Below are 13712 nucleotides of genomic sequence, written 5' to 3'. Positions count from 1 at the left end.
GGGGTGTGTGGGTGTGAGGAAGGCAATGAATGGTTGGAAGACTCAGCCATGGCTGCTCTGTGGAGGAATGTATACGTGCAGGACGGAGAGAATTAAAAAAGAGAGAAAGCAATTATACATTCTAAGAGAATTAAAAAAGAGAGAAAGCAATTATATATTCTATTGCATTGGGGGACAGATCATTCAGCAAACTGATCATCAGAAAGATCTGTGAGGGAATCAGTGGGAATCAAGGATTAGGGATAACAGAGAGGGACGTTACTGGTAAGGCATGTTGCTGATTTCTGTGTTGAAGTCAGGAGGGGTCTAACCTCCTTGGGTCTAAGTGTCAGAGGCAAGTCACAGGATCACACAGCTCTTAGAGGCCTTACAGGTGAGGAAACTGAGGTAGACCGAGTTAGGTGACTTGCCCAAGGTCACACATCTAGTAAGTGTCTGAAGCCAGATTTGAACTCAGGAAGAGAAGTCTTCTTGACTCCAAGTCTGGCACTCCGTGCACTATGGTGCCACCTAGCTGTCCCATCTTGGGGTCTCTGGGGAAGATAAAAAGTAATCTCATGATGCAGATTAGGAAACAGTGGGCTAGAGAGTCTAAGTGACTTGCCTAAGGTCACACAGGAATAAAGTGACAGAGCTAGGACTGAATTCCAAGCCTTCGAACTCCAAACCCAACTCTCTCCAAACACTATTACAAGGACATGGGATTCTAGTCATAGTCACAGTGGCCATGGGATCGATCAACCCCAGCCAATTCTTACACCTCATATTCCCCTCATCTCCTGTGACGATTGTCTGGGCCAGGAGTAAGGAACATCTAGCCTCGAGGCCATACATGGCCCTGTAGGTCAGTGGATTCAAACAAAGGGCCACGTGGGGCCTTGAGGCTGCAGGTTCCCCACCCCTGGTCTGGACCTTACTTACACAGTTAGGGCCTGGAGCTGACAAAATTGGTAAAGTCTTAGGAGTCAGGGAGAATGAAGAAATTTCTGACAATTAAGCACCCACTAATGTACTATATATCTATATATGGTGTGGAACATTTTACAAATATGATTTCACTTGAACCTTAACAATGATCCTAGGAAATAGATAATAATATTATCTCCATTTTAAAGATGAGGAAACTGAGGCAGGCAGCTTGGGGTAGCAGTTAATGTCTGAGGTCAGTCTTCCTAACTCCAGGTCCTGTATTCTACCCACTGAACCATTTAGACTTTTTCTAACAATTAAAACTGTCCACTGCAGTGGTAGAATGAATAGACTTTCTGGCCTGGAGTCACACTCAGAAGCTGTTACTTAAGTTACTTAACCCTGTTAGCCTCAGTTTCTTCATCTGTAAAATGGGAAGGTTAAATCGAATGGCTTCTGAGATTCCCTCTAGCTCTGATCTATGAAGTTCTCCATATAATTAAAGATGAAGTTTTAAAGAGTATATAATTCAAATCTCTTGGCCTCTGGGCTTGTCCCTTACCTCTTCTACCTAGATAAAGACCACAGAGGCTGAAAGTGGATCAGGTCCTGACTTATCTCTTTTCTTCACACAAGCCTCCACCTAAGATCAGAGCTGGCTCTCTCATAGCCTCCAACAACATGCCCAAATGTAGCCCAGGGACCACCTCCAGCCATACCTTCCCTCAATGACAGTGATGACATCATTCATCTGTATGTGCAGTTTGTCTGGCTCCTCAAAGTCCTGAAGGGCCCTCATGTCTGTGGGCTGAGCCTGTGGGACAGGGCAGAAGTGGGGCACTGGTCAAGGACAGGTCAATTCGACCCTCAGCCTTCCTTCATACCAACAGCAGAGAGTATCACCCCAGTGCCAGCTTCCTCCCCCATCCCTGCCAGGGTTCCCGAAGTACCTTCAGCTTGTACTGACCCAGGGTCAGATTCCAGCCTCCCATGCCCCTCACCTCCAGCAAGAAGTCTCGCAAAGCTACAAAGGTAGGTCTGTCCTCAGGTTTGTGGGCCCAGCACTGGACCATGACGTTGTAGATATCTCGGGGACAGTCTTCGGGGCGAGGCAGCCTCTCTCCCTCTTTGTCAATCTTGTGCAAGATCTGAGGAAGGGAAGGCAAGGTCTGAATGCAAACAGAGACTCCATTCTCCCCCCAAACCTTCCAACCCATCTCCCAACAAAAGACGAATTTGATTACTCCCCGCTTTAATGGGTGAAACCTGAATCTTCTGTGACCAGAGTCAGTCCAGGCATGGGCTCTAAGCATGGGACTTGGGAGAAGCAGCCAAATGCTACTTCTCTTTCTCTGACCTATGTCCCCATGACCAGCTATCCCCACTTGAAGATTGACTAAGATCACAGAGATGTAAAGAGATGAACAGATGGAAGAGAGTGCACATGGGCCTCTGCTATTCTCTCTCAATTCCAGTGCCTTCTCTCTATTAATTACTTCCTAATTATCCTGGATATAGCCTGCTTTGTATAATCTGTTTGCCGATTATCTCCCCCATCTCCTGGAGGGCAGGGATTGTCTTTTGCCTCTATTTGTATCCCTAGGATTTAGCCCAGTGCCTGGCAAAGAGTAAGTGCTCAATAAATGTTTCCTGATTATTTAAAAGGTGTCCCCTGCCAATGAATCAGGAGTCCCTGCCTCACTCCTTCGTGCTTAGTACCTAGGCATCCATCCTTAGAAGACCAGACAAGGAGACTGTCCCAGCCCCATTTTGTGAAGGTGGGAGGGTGAAAGAGAACACAATCAACTTAGACTCTCACCTGGCTTCCATTGAGGCCAATCCAGGGCTCTTGGCCATAGGTAAACATCTCCCACAGGGTCACTCCAAACATCCAGGTGTCACTGGCATGGGAGAAAGTCCGTGTCTTCAGGCTCTCTGGGGCACACCTGGGGGAAGGGAGAGCCCAGGCAAGAAAAAGTTACCAGCTTTACTATGTAAGCTGCCTATGGTATCTCATCTCATTTCACCAGCACCTCCAAGAACAGGCAAACTGAGCAGGAGTAGCTGTAACAAAGTGACCTGGGGGTCTTTTTGAACCAGGGCTCCAGAGCCTGGGGAAATAAACCAAACGGCCTGTACTCCTCCTATGGTCCTCTCTGGCTATCAGATGCCCCAGGAGGGAATATTACTACCCTAGATTAGGAAGAGTAGGCAGGACAGGGATTAGATCAGGCTAATCCAGGGTGGGTACAGGGCTGGGATAATGCAGAGGGCATGTGAAGGGGAGAAAAAATAATAATGCTTTATGTAAATATATTAATATAGTAAATATAATAAAAAATTATCATTATAGCTAGCATTTATAGCGTACTTTTAAGTTCTGCAAAGCACTTTACATGCATTATCTCATTTGAGCCTAACAGCCCCATGAGACAGCTGTTATTATCTCCATTTAACAAATAAGGAAACTGAGGCTGAGAACAGCTAAGCAACTTGCCCAGGGTCACACAGCTAGGAAGTATGTGACGCAACACTGGAACTCAGGTCTTCCTAACTCCAAGTTCAGCACACTATCTCCTCTGCCAGCTGGCTGCCTAGAAAGGCAAGCAGGACAGTCTCACAGAGGCACCAAGACCAACCAAGCAGGACCAAGGGCTATAAAAGGTGTGGGGAGAGCCTACATTAAGGGTACCAGCATAGAGGAAGCACAGATGAGGGCCATGGTGCCCCAGCCCCCCACCCTCACCAGGCAAAAGGAACCTTCCGATGCTCTTGCATGACATAGTGGTCGTCATTCTGCGGCAGGGCCCTCATCAGTCCAAAGTCCCCAATCTTGACCAGATCTCGGGTGGCCAGCAGCAGATTCCGGGCAGCAAGGTCTCGGTGGATGAAGCGTTTGGCCTCTAAATACCCCATTCCCTCGGCCACCTGCACAGCATAGCGGCTCAGAGTCCCCAGAAGAAAGTGGCCCTGGTGTTTGCGCAGACGGTCCAACAGAGACCCCAGGGGAGCTAGCTCTGTAACCTGGAACAGCCAGAGGAGCAAGGGGAAGGGGGAATCAGGAAAAGAATGCTTGCCATCGGGACAGGCATGCCAGAGCCAGCCTAGGCCTTCCCTGCCAGCTGACCCACGAGGACTCCTTGGTGATTTCTCTCTCCTCTTCAGTCAGCATCTTCTTGTCCTGACAACTGGGCCTTGGTTTCCTCATCTATAACATGAATTGACTGGACTAGCAAACAAGCAGTTGACTGACTGACTGACTAGATGACTTCTGAGGTCCCTTCCAGCTCAAAGTTTATGATTTCCCTTGGCCCATCTCCTCAGCCTCAGCCACAAAGACCACCCACCTAGACTTGCTCAGAGCTTTTCTTCATTAGAATGTGCTTTTCTTGAGGTTAGGGATTATTTCATCTTTTCTCTTTATATTTACTGAATATACCATATTCAGTATATAGTAGGTGCTTAATAAATGTTCACTCCATTGTTCATTCATTCAGCAACTTCAGGGAGGTTTAGATTAGAAACTCTAAGATTGCAACATTAAGACCTGAGCACTCAAAAAAGGGTGTGGGAGAGTCATACAGAGGGAAATTCAGAGAGTGACTGAAGGGGAAAATCCAGTTGGGCTGTCTGGGATTATATACCATATTATTTTGGAAGATGGTACTAATATCAGAATTCTCTACTTTGTCCTTCTTCTCCCTACCCCCTACTATAAAATCTATAATATTCTTACGGGGGAGGGGGATAGGAGGACCTCTTTCTTCACTCTGAGAAATGGGATGGTGGGGAGGAAAGAAGATGATTCCATGCAAGACTGACTGGCAGAAACCTAACAGAAGATGAGGGCCTTCTTTTTCCTCTGGTTCATGTTTCTCCTCCCCAGTGCCCACCAGACCCCACTCACCATTTTCATAGGTGGGGTAAGGACTACCCCATACAGACGGATTAAGTTCCGATGGTCTAAGGAGTGCATGGCATTGACCTCCCGGATGAAGTCATCCATGGCCTCAGGCTGGCTCAGGACATCGGGCTTCAGGCATTTGACGGCCACATTCACCTGTCCAGGACAGAGAGATCACAGGGAGCTGGGACATGCATCCCAAAGAAGGCAATGGCCATGAACATGCCTGGGTGACCATCAGTATGACAGTCAGTTCTTGGGGAATCTTCAAGTTTAAATATTAATCAAGCCTAGTTAAACCCTCTGCACAGGCCTCAAAGGCCACCATTTCCTGACTTTTCCCTGATCCAGTGGTATGCAGCAAAGAGAAGGCCAATGCACTCTCTTCAGAGAAAGGGATGGGGAGAATCACCATGTGGATAATCCTGCCCTCAACTCCCACTCCAGGGACTTCTGCCATGCCTGCTGGAACCTGGGTATAACCAAGGTGTTCAGAGGTTCTTAACTTTTTATGTATGGTGGAATCTTCTGCAATCTGGAAGCCTATGGACCTCTTCTGAGAATAGTGTCATTAAATACGTAAAAGACATATGATTACAAAAGAAATTAACTGTATTGAAATAGATCTAACTTTTTTTCCATCCAAGTGAATGGACCCCAGGTTAACACCTCTCTGACCTTCCCAGGAAGTCTAGAAGGTGAATTTGCCCACCTTCTTCCCTGAGGGGGCATCCCACTCCCCTCTGCGCACAACTCCAAAGGAGCCATCTCCAAGCTTCTCGAACAAGCTCAGGTCTTTCTCCCCAATGAGACAAGTGAGGCTCTGCAGCGACCCCTCCCCAGCTGAAACCCCCGGGATGGGTGACGTCTTTCTGAAGGTATTCTGTGACTGGGGAGTGGAGAATTCTGTATCCAAGCGCTTCCCACTGAACACCTGGAGGGCAAGGCAGAAAGGGAGTCAGAGAGAAGCCCATGGTCTAGAGGAGATCAAGGTCTGAGTGTGGCTCTGGGTTTGAGCCAGTTGGAGCAGGACTCCTCATGGAATTGAGGGCCCCAGCTAGACATGGTGATGAAGGGGGAAGGGAGTTAATGGAACAGTCTAAGCAGTCCAGAGCAGCTCTCTGTGCTTCCCAGGGCACTCTGCAGGCACTGAGTTGTCTCCTGTCTTCAGCTACTTGTTTACACCCTCCCAGCATGGAATCAGAGCCAGGAAAGATGCAGGGGCCTCCCTTGACCCTAACCCCTTCTCAAGCAGTGAGGGGCCCTCCCTACCTCCCCTGCTAATTTTAACTTTGGCTCCTTCCCTCTGATAGCCACTTGGTGCTGCCTATCTCCAGCCCCCTCCCCAGGGAGTCACTGTGTCCCCTGTCCTGCCCAGGGGAGAAGATAATTTTAGTTTTGGAGGTTGTGAGAGAGAGAGAGAGAGAGAGAGAGAGAGAGAGAGAGAGAGAGAGAGAGAGTGTGTATGTGTTGGGGGGGGTGGGGGGAATGCACTGAGATGGTATCTTGGAGCTGAGAAAGAAACTCAGAAAGGAACACAAAGAGAAACTGAGTTTTGGGAATGGAAGCAAGAGAGGAGCAAGGCTAAAGGTATCTAAGGACTAAATCTGCAGGAAAGCAAGCAGGTAAAGGGGAAACTATATGCCCCCTCCTAGGAAAATAAAATGGAATCCTGCCAAAAGAGCCCTAGTCATCCCTTCCTGCTCATGAGCAGGCCCCCACTGAATGCCCCCCTCTGCAGCAGCCTACCCCATTATCCTACCATTAGCTCCCAACCCATACTGGCCCAGTAAGACCTCCTTAAGACTGGCCACTCAGATCCAAGAACCAAGGACTGCATGCTGCCTTACTACTGAGTTCTGGCTTTTCTCTTTAGTTCAGGATTTGGGCCTAGACCTCACTACTTCCCTTTTCACACAATCTTCTCTCTTCCTCTATTCTTCTCATTTCTCTCCTCATTTCTCCCCCTCCCTTCTCCCTTCAGTCTGGGAAGAGGGCCAGGGCAACATCCACCAAAGGAGACCACGTGGCCTGGTGCAGCTGCCCCTTATCAGGCTCTCAAGTGGGCCCTTTGCTGTAGGGCCATGCAGGAAATTGTTGTTGCCAAATCCAGGAAAAGCACCCCCGATGCCACCCCTACCCCCTGGGACGGGGCCCACAGGACAGAGATAGGGAAGGAAAGCCAGACACATTTCTAATAGCAGAACACAGGCCTACACAAATTTCCTTTCTCAGTGTCTTTTAGGACAACAAGCAAAGGGCCAAAGAATGAATGAATTCTAAGTTCAGCTAAGATGGCAGCTGGAGAGCAGGGAACTGGGAGGAGGTAGTTAAAGGGGATACATTTATTTAAGGCAGAAGCTACCCCAGGGACTAGAGAAGATTGTAAGTACGAAAAAAAAAAGGGAAAGTTGTTTTTAAGAAAAATATTATAGTGGAATTTCCCGAGATTTCTGGAATTGAGGATAGGAATAGGGTACACAAGAGGTCACATGGTTCTCACCGTACTTGACTGACTGACTCTTGCCATTGGGAGGAAGAGAGAAGGAGGTCTCTGGTAAGGACTCTACTCTAACCCCCTACACACCCTAAGCCCTCCCCTGACACAGTCCAACGCACTCACCTTGCTCATCCAAGACTTTCGTTTACACATTGCTTTTCTCCGTTTCACAGCCTCCCACAGCCTCCGCTGACCTACAGAGAGTTGGCACCAGTGTCAAGAGGGCATATACATCCCCGGGGGTGGGGGATGCTGCCCAGCAGCAAGATGAGATTAGTAAGGTCTTCATAGAAACATTGCCATGCATCACCAAAGAATAGCAAAAGAAAGAGCTAGGCGAAAGGCAGGCTGAGATTCCCACCCCAAGGACTGCAGCAAAGTTATTGAAGACCCCTTAAGGCATGGGGTGGGCCAAAATATCTTACAAACGTCCCCTTAGAAGCTGTCTTGTACTATAAGAATAACAAAGAGAATGGTGGAAGAATCATCAATAACTTTACAGAAGAGGAAAATAGACAACACATAACAGAAAGAACCAAAAGATGGAAACTAAACACTTTGCAATTATAACGATTAAGGTTAGCCCCAGAGAAAAGTTAAGAACAAGAACCTCTGTTTCTGATCTGCAGAAGTGGGAGACCATTAGGTGTGGAATAGACAATGTGCTGTCAGATAAAGTCGACCTCTTGATTAGGGATTTTTAACTGCCTTTTTTTTTTTACTCCTTTTAAAAATCTGTTACAATGCTTGGCTCAATGGGTAAGACAGTGAAGGAGAAATATATTCAAAAACTAAAATTATGTAAAATCAAAAACTATCAATAAAAATAAGGAGTATGTGTTTAAAGAATAGGACAGGGAAAGCTAGGTGACACTGTGGATAGAGCACCATCCCTGAAGTAAGGAGGATCTGAGTTCTAATCCAACCTCAGATACTTGCTTGTTTTGTCACCCTGGGCAAGTCACTTAATCCCAACTTCAAAGGAAGGAAGGAAGGAAAGAAAAGAAAGGAGAGAAAGAAAGAGAAAAAGAAAGAAAAGGAAGGAAGGAGAGGAAAGGAGAGGAGAGGAGGAGAGAGGAGAGGAGAGGAGAGGAGAGGAGAGGAGAGGAGAGGAGAGGAGAGGAGAGGAGAGGAGAGGAGAGGAGAGGAGAGGAGAGGAGAGGAGAGGAAACAGATAGGTTAAGTGATTTGGCCAAAGTCATTCAGCTAGTAAAGAAGCAGACAGAATTAGAACCCAGGCCTCCTGACAACCACTAGTGCTCAATCCACTGCCCCATGTTGCCTCACTTAATAATAACAATAATACCATAATGCCAATCAAATCTGTTTAATCAAGTTTTAGATTTCTTTCACTTCACTTTTAAGACAAAGAAGCAAATTGTTAAAAAAAAAAAAAAGTTAAATTAGGGATCTTTTTTTTAAAATCTCCCTCCTGGGGTATATCCTGAGGATACTACACCTTCAGTCCCATCACTTACAGTAAGGGCTCAGCAACCCCCTGTACACATGCCAAGCAAAGCACATGGACTGATTTTCTTTGGCCCTCAGGCAGGATGCCACTGATATGTCCCCTTCCCAGAAACAGGGAGACTGAAGGATTACCAACAGACTTTCCTTTCCCTTCCTACTTGAGAGTTAACCTCAAGTACATGGCAGCTCCTCACTCCCACCCTTCCTGAACCTTAGACACATCTAGACACACACCTAGACACACACACACCCACACCCTGGATAACATATATGTGCTTCATACAGACTTTTTAGTTTTGCAAACCAAAACCATGTTCACCACAAACCAACCAAAACAATTAACAAATACCAATTAGGCACATACTACATGCAAAGGGACCAAGCTTGGTGCAATAACTCTGGAAGGTTATCATGTGAAAGAAGGATTACACTTAGTCTCTTTGACTCAATTCAATTTAAAAAAACTTTTATTAAGCACCTACTATGTGGCGAAGTAGATAGCCTAGAGTCAAGAAAATTCATCTTCCTGAGTTCACATCTGACTTCAGCCACTTCCTAGCTGTGTGACCCTAGGCAAGTCACTTCACCTTGTTCACCTCAGTTTCCTCATCTGTAAAATGACCTGGAGAAGGAAATGGCAAACCACTCTAGGATCTTTGCCAAGTGGGACACGACTGAAAACCACTCGATAATGTGTCAGGCACAGTGCTAAGCACTAGGGATACAAAAAGAGGCAATCTGATCCAAGATGACCAAGTTAGGACTGGGGGAGGCGGGGGTGGTCGAAGAGCAGCACACTTCAACTTGAAGTAAGGAAACACAAGCTGAGCCAGAGTAAAATGTGCTTCCTTGGGAGAGGATGGGTACCTTTCCCTAAGAAAGGCAGGCTGGATGATCCCTTGATAGGACATGATTTGGGCACAAAAACTTCCTCATGTCTTGGTGACAATAAGATTGCTCCTGTAGCCAGAACTGCCAGGTGGACCTAATTCCAGTAATCTTCTATGAGATGCCCTATTAACCCAAAGCTACTAGAAATCTGTTACACTCAGTCATACACCTGCATAAGTCTGAGCTGGTCATCATGACCTCTAAAAACCCTTTCAATTTTGTGATTCTTTTATCTATAAGGACCTCACCCCAAGTCGATGGGCTGTCTCCCCTAGCCAAGTCAATAAGCATTTATTAAGTGCTCACTATGAGCCAGGAGTTGTACTAAGTATTAGGGATAGAAAGAGAGGCAAAAAACAGTTTCATGGGGCTCACAATCTAATGACAGACATACAATGCAAACAACTACAGATAAACAAGATATACACAAAGTTGGCAATGATCAATAGAGGGCATTTTTATAGGGATGGAAAAAGGATTCCTGTACAAGTTGGAATTTTAGCTGGGACTTAAAGGAAATCAGGGAAGCCCAGTAGGTAGAGATAGGTGGGAGAGCATTCCACACACAGGGGAAAGCCAGTGGAAATGCCTGGAGTCGGAGGATGGAGTGTCTAACACAGTGCCTGGCACACAGAAGGCTGCTCAATAATGCTTGATTGCTTTGTTAATTAACCCAGCCCAAGGACCTAGTCTCTCCAGGAGGTGCTGATAGCATTCCCAATTTTCCCCTGAGACACCATGATTTCTTGACTACCTCCAACAGCAAATAGAGGGGAACCAGGCTGAAAAATGGCCAGTTCTGAGGGTAAAGGAGGCCAAAAGTCAGGTGGGGAATGTAATCAGAGAATGGAAAATAGGCCAAGGTCAAGAACAAACAGCAGTGTCCCTACGTACCAGGTCGGCCCATGCCAATCTTCTCCAGGTCCTCATTCTTGACATACTCAAAGTGGGATAGGCGGGTGATGTTGAGGTCATCTCGGAGACGAAGGAAGTACTGCTGCAACTGGACCTCTGCCAATAGCTCAAGCAACCAACCAGTGCCCTCCTCTGCCTGCATACTGCTTCCCTCCAGTCTCTGTGGGGAAGGAGAGCAGGGGTCAGAACCAATGAAGGCTCAAGAAGAAAGGGGTGCTGGGAAGAATGGGAAGGGTTCTCTCCCTACTGTACTCACTCTGGCTCCTCAAATGACCTGATAATACATGGGCAATAAAGGGGAAAAGCCAGGTCTCCATGTTGGAAGTTCTGTGGAGTGGGAGGGCTACATGTCACCCCTCACCTCCACACCCCCAAACACAAGAGTTTTCCAGAGGAGCCTGAGAACAAGGGGCCTTTCTTCTTCCCTGCCAGAGAAGTGACTTTGCCCATCTTCCCAGGTCCTCCCAAGCTAAGCCAAGAAACCCTGGCTCACTAGTACCCTAACAGGGATAACTCCCTAACTACCATCTCACTACCAATTTTGTCTTTTATCAGTGCCACCTCTCCAAACTCCTCAAGCATCATCCTCCCTGCACAGAAGTTAAGACCCAAGCCAGGTCTGTGGGAGCAAGAAAGGTGACTGACTTCCTTTCTAGTTTTGATGATTCAGAGGATCTTTCTAGCTTCCCACAGGAGAAATGCAACAAATCCCTGGTTTTCAGTGGGAGGAGGGTTAGCTCTCTGCTACATATGAGCTGTACTCCCCCTAAGTCTCTTTCCCACCCTATCCAGGGAATGACATTTCTCACACCAGATGGAGGAATGTGAGAATAAAGGTTGGGGAAGCCAAGCCAATATCTAAGGCCAATGGATCCACAATGAGGGAAGCTTCATCCTCTTGTACCAATCATTTGTAAGAGTATCACCTGTACAAGATTAGGGCCACTCAAGTGAAAACCAGTCAGTGACATCATACATCATTAAGGAGCACCTGGCCTCTGTGATAAAAATATAAGACCACTCAGTCTAATACTGGCTGCCTGGTAATAATGACAACTGTCATTAATTTAACACTTTATATTAATATTTATTTTGTATATTAATTTAAATTATTTATGTTACATATTTGTATGTTATATATTAATATTTAAATTATATTGTATATAATTAATATAACACTTTAGGGTTTACAAAGCACTTTGCATGCATCAGCTTACTGGACAATTATGTCCAGGTTATAATTTATATCCATTTTACAGATATGGAACATGTTACCTCTGCGGTCCTATGAATGAACCTGTCCACCAGCCTTGGACTCCCAGATTTCTCAGCCTTCCCACCAACACTATTCCCTCTCTCCCAAGTTTCAAATGTTCCCAAAGTGATACAATATATAGTCTTGGACTAATGGCAAGGAGACTTGAGTATTGACCCCAGTTGTGCCCCTAATTTGATGTACACCTTTGATGGGAAAGTCACTTTAAAATTTTTATACTCTTTGATCCAGTCATCTCACTACTGGACATAATAATCTAAGGAAATCAAAAGATGGAGATCCCATATACACCCAAATCTCCACAGAACCCCTTTTTGTGATAGCAAAAAAACAAACCAACCTGGAAACAAATCAGACATTCACTAATTGAAAAGCAGCTGAACAAACGGTAACATGAATAAAGTGGAAAATTATTGGGTTATAAGTAAAGAATACAAGGAACTCAGACCCCTGGAAAGATCTGTATGACTTTATCCAAAGCAAAGACAGAAGAGATAAGAAATAATACTAAAATAATTAAACAAAATAATGTTAAATTATAAAAGAAATATATGTAAGTTACATGTTACATATTACTGTATTATATTTAAATTATTATATACATTACTTATTATATACTAAGCTATATTCAATAAATTATGCAATACTAAAAAGAAAACCACCAAACTACCACCAAAGGTAGCTGAATTCAGATGCATTGCCATAGCCCACCTTGGATCTAGAGAAGACATAAAATGTACTTCTTATAGTAGAGAGGAGGGGCTAGTGGGGTGGAATGTGGCAAACACTATCAGCTGGCTTTGCTTAATTGTTTTTCTTTGTTCCAGGGAGTAGGGAGGTCACTATATTGGGAAATGGTTGATATAAAAGAACAAATGGTACTAATAAACTATGTGAAAAGAATCATTTCATTTCCAAGTATAATACGCAGTTTTCTCCTCTCAAATCAGGGCACTGACTAGACAGTCTCTAAACTCTCAGCTCTGAAATTCTTTGATTCCATGATAGTCAGTGCTCCCATCATCACTATCTATTTTCTCACAGCAAAGCTCTCAGGGAATATCTGAACTGCCCTGGTCCAGTCTCAAGGTCTGCCATGTTTCCAGCTGCTAACAGACACACAGCACCCCTCCTCTGTCCCAGCTGAGACAGCAAAGCCTTCCCAGGCTTTCCACCTCCCTGTTCCCACAGTCCCGGACAATGTAGCTCTCTTTTGGGATGGAGGCAAGAATCAAGGAAGACAGCAGCTGCTGCTGACTGAGTAAGGCTACAAAACACTGGTCAGAGACCAAACGAGATACTTTCAATCAGTCAATCAACAAGCATTAATTTATCAGTTACTATGTGAAAAACAATATACTAAGCTCTAGGGATACAAAGAAAGGCAAAAAATACCAACTCTGCCCTCCAAGAGCTCACCTTCTAATAGAGGGGACAACACACAAATGACAACTATGTATTTTCAAGATGATACAGAGCACACAGAAGTTGAAGGCAGCTAAGCAGCTTAGTGGATGGAGCGCTGGGCCTGGAGTCAGACATGAGTTCAAATTCAGCCTTTCTTACGCTCACTAGTTGTGTGACCCTGGGCAAGTCACTTAATCTCTGCCTGCTTTACTCCACTGGAGAAAGAAATGGCAAGGCACTCCAGATTCTCTGCCAAGAAAACTCCACATTGGGTGACGAAGAGTCAGATACAACTGAATGACTGAACAACAGGCAGAAGGTAATCTCTGAGAAGCACCAGCAGCAATCCATCATTGTGGATCCGTTAGCCTTTGGGATTGGCTTGGTTTCCTCAATCTTTATTCTCACATTCTGCCTGAAAAAACCTCTTGTTGTATTAA

General features: G+C 45.6%; 1 protein-coding gene across 15 annotated transcripts in view; it reads right to left on the bottom strand.

The window, feature by feature from the left end:
- TNK2 (tyrosine kinase non receptor 2) overlaps nt 1-13712 on the bottom strand; it is a 44953-nt gene that overhangs the window by 16111 nt on the left and 15130 nt on the right. For all 15 annotated transcript variants that reach the window (XR_011967944.1, XR_011967945.1, XR_011967943.1 and 12 more), the window contains 8 exons: nt 10569-10749; nt 7437-7507; nt 5526-5747; nt 4817-4969; nt 3656-3933; nt 2729-2855; nt 1911-2057; nt 1629-1723 (listed from right to left, as the gene is read on the bottom strand). Coding sequence is in view for 12 of the 15 variants with exons in the window: in XM_072613685.1 (XP_072469786.1) it covers nt 1629-1723; nt 1911-2057; nt 2729-2855; nt 3656-3933; nt 4817-4969; nt 5526-5747; nt 7437-7507; nt 10569-10749 (1274 nt within the window). In the remaining 3 variants the exon portion in view is untranslated. The remainder of the gene's footprint in view (nt 1-1628; nt 1724-1910; nt 2058-2728; nt 2856-3655; nt 3934-4816; nt 4970-5525; nt 5748-7436; nt 7508-10568; nt 10750-13712) is intronic.

Source organism: Notamacropus eugenii, chromosome 5, assembly GCF_028372415.1.
Source record: "Notamacropus eugenii isolate mMacEug1 chromosome 5, mMacEug1.pri_v2, whole genome shotgun sequence".
Taxonomy (NCBI): Eukaryota; Metazoa; Chordata; class Mammalia; order Diprotodontia; family Macropodidae; genus Notamacropus; species Notamacropus eugenii.
The sequence above is the reverse complement of the archived record's forward strand: the minus strand, read 5'-3'. Positions and strand labels throughout refer to the sequence as shown.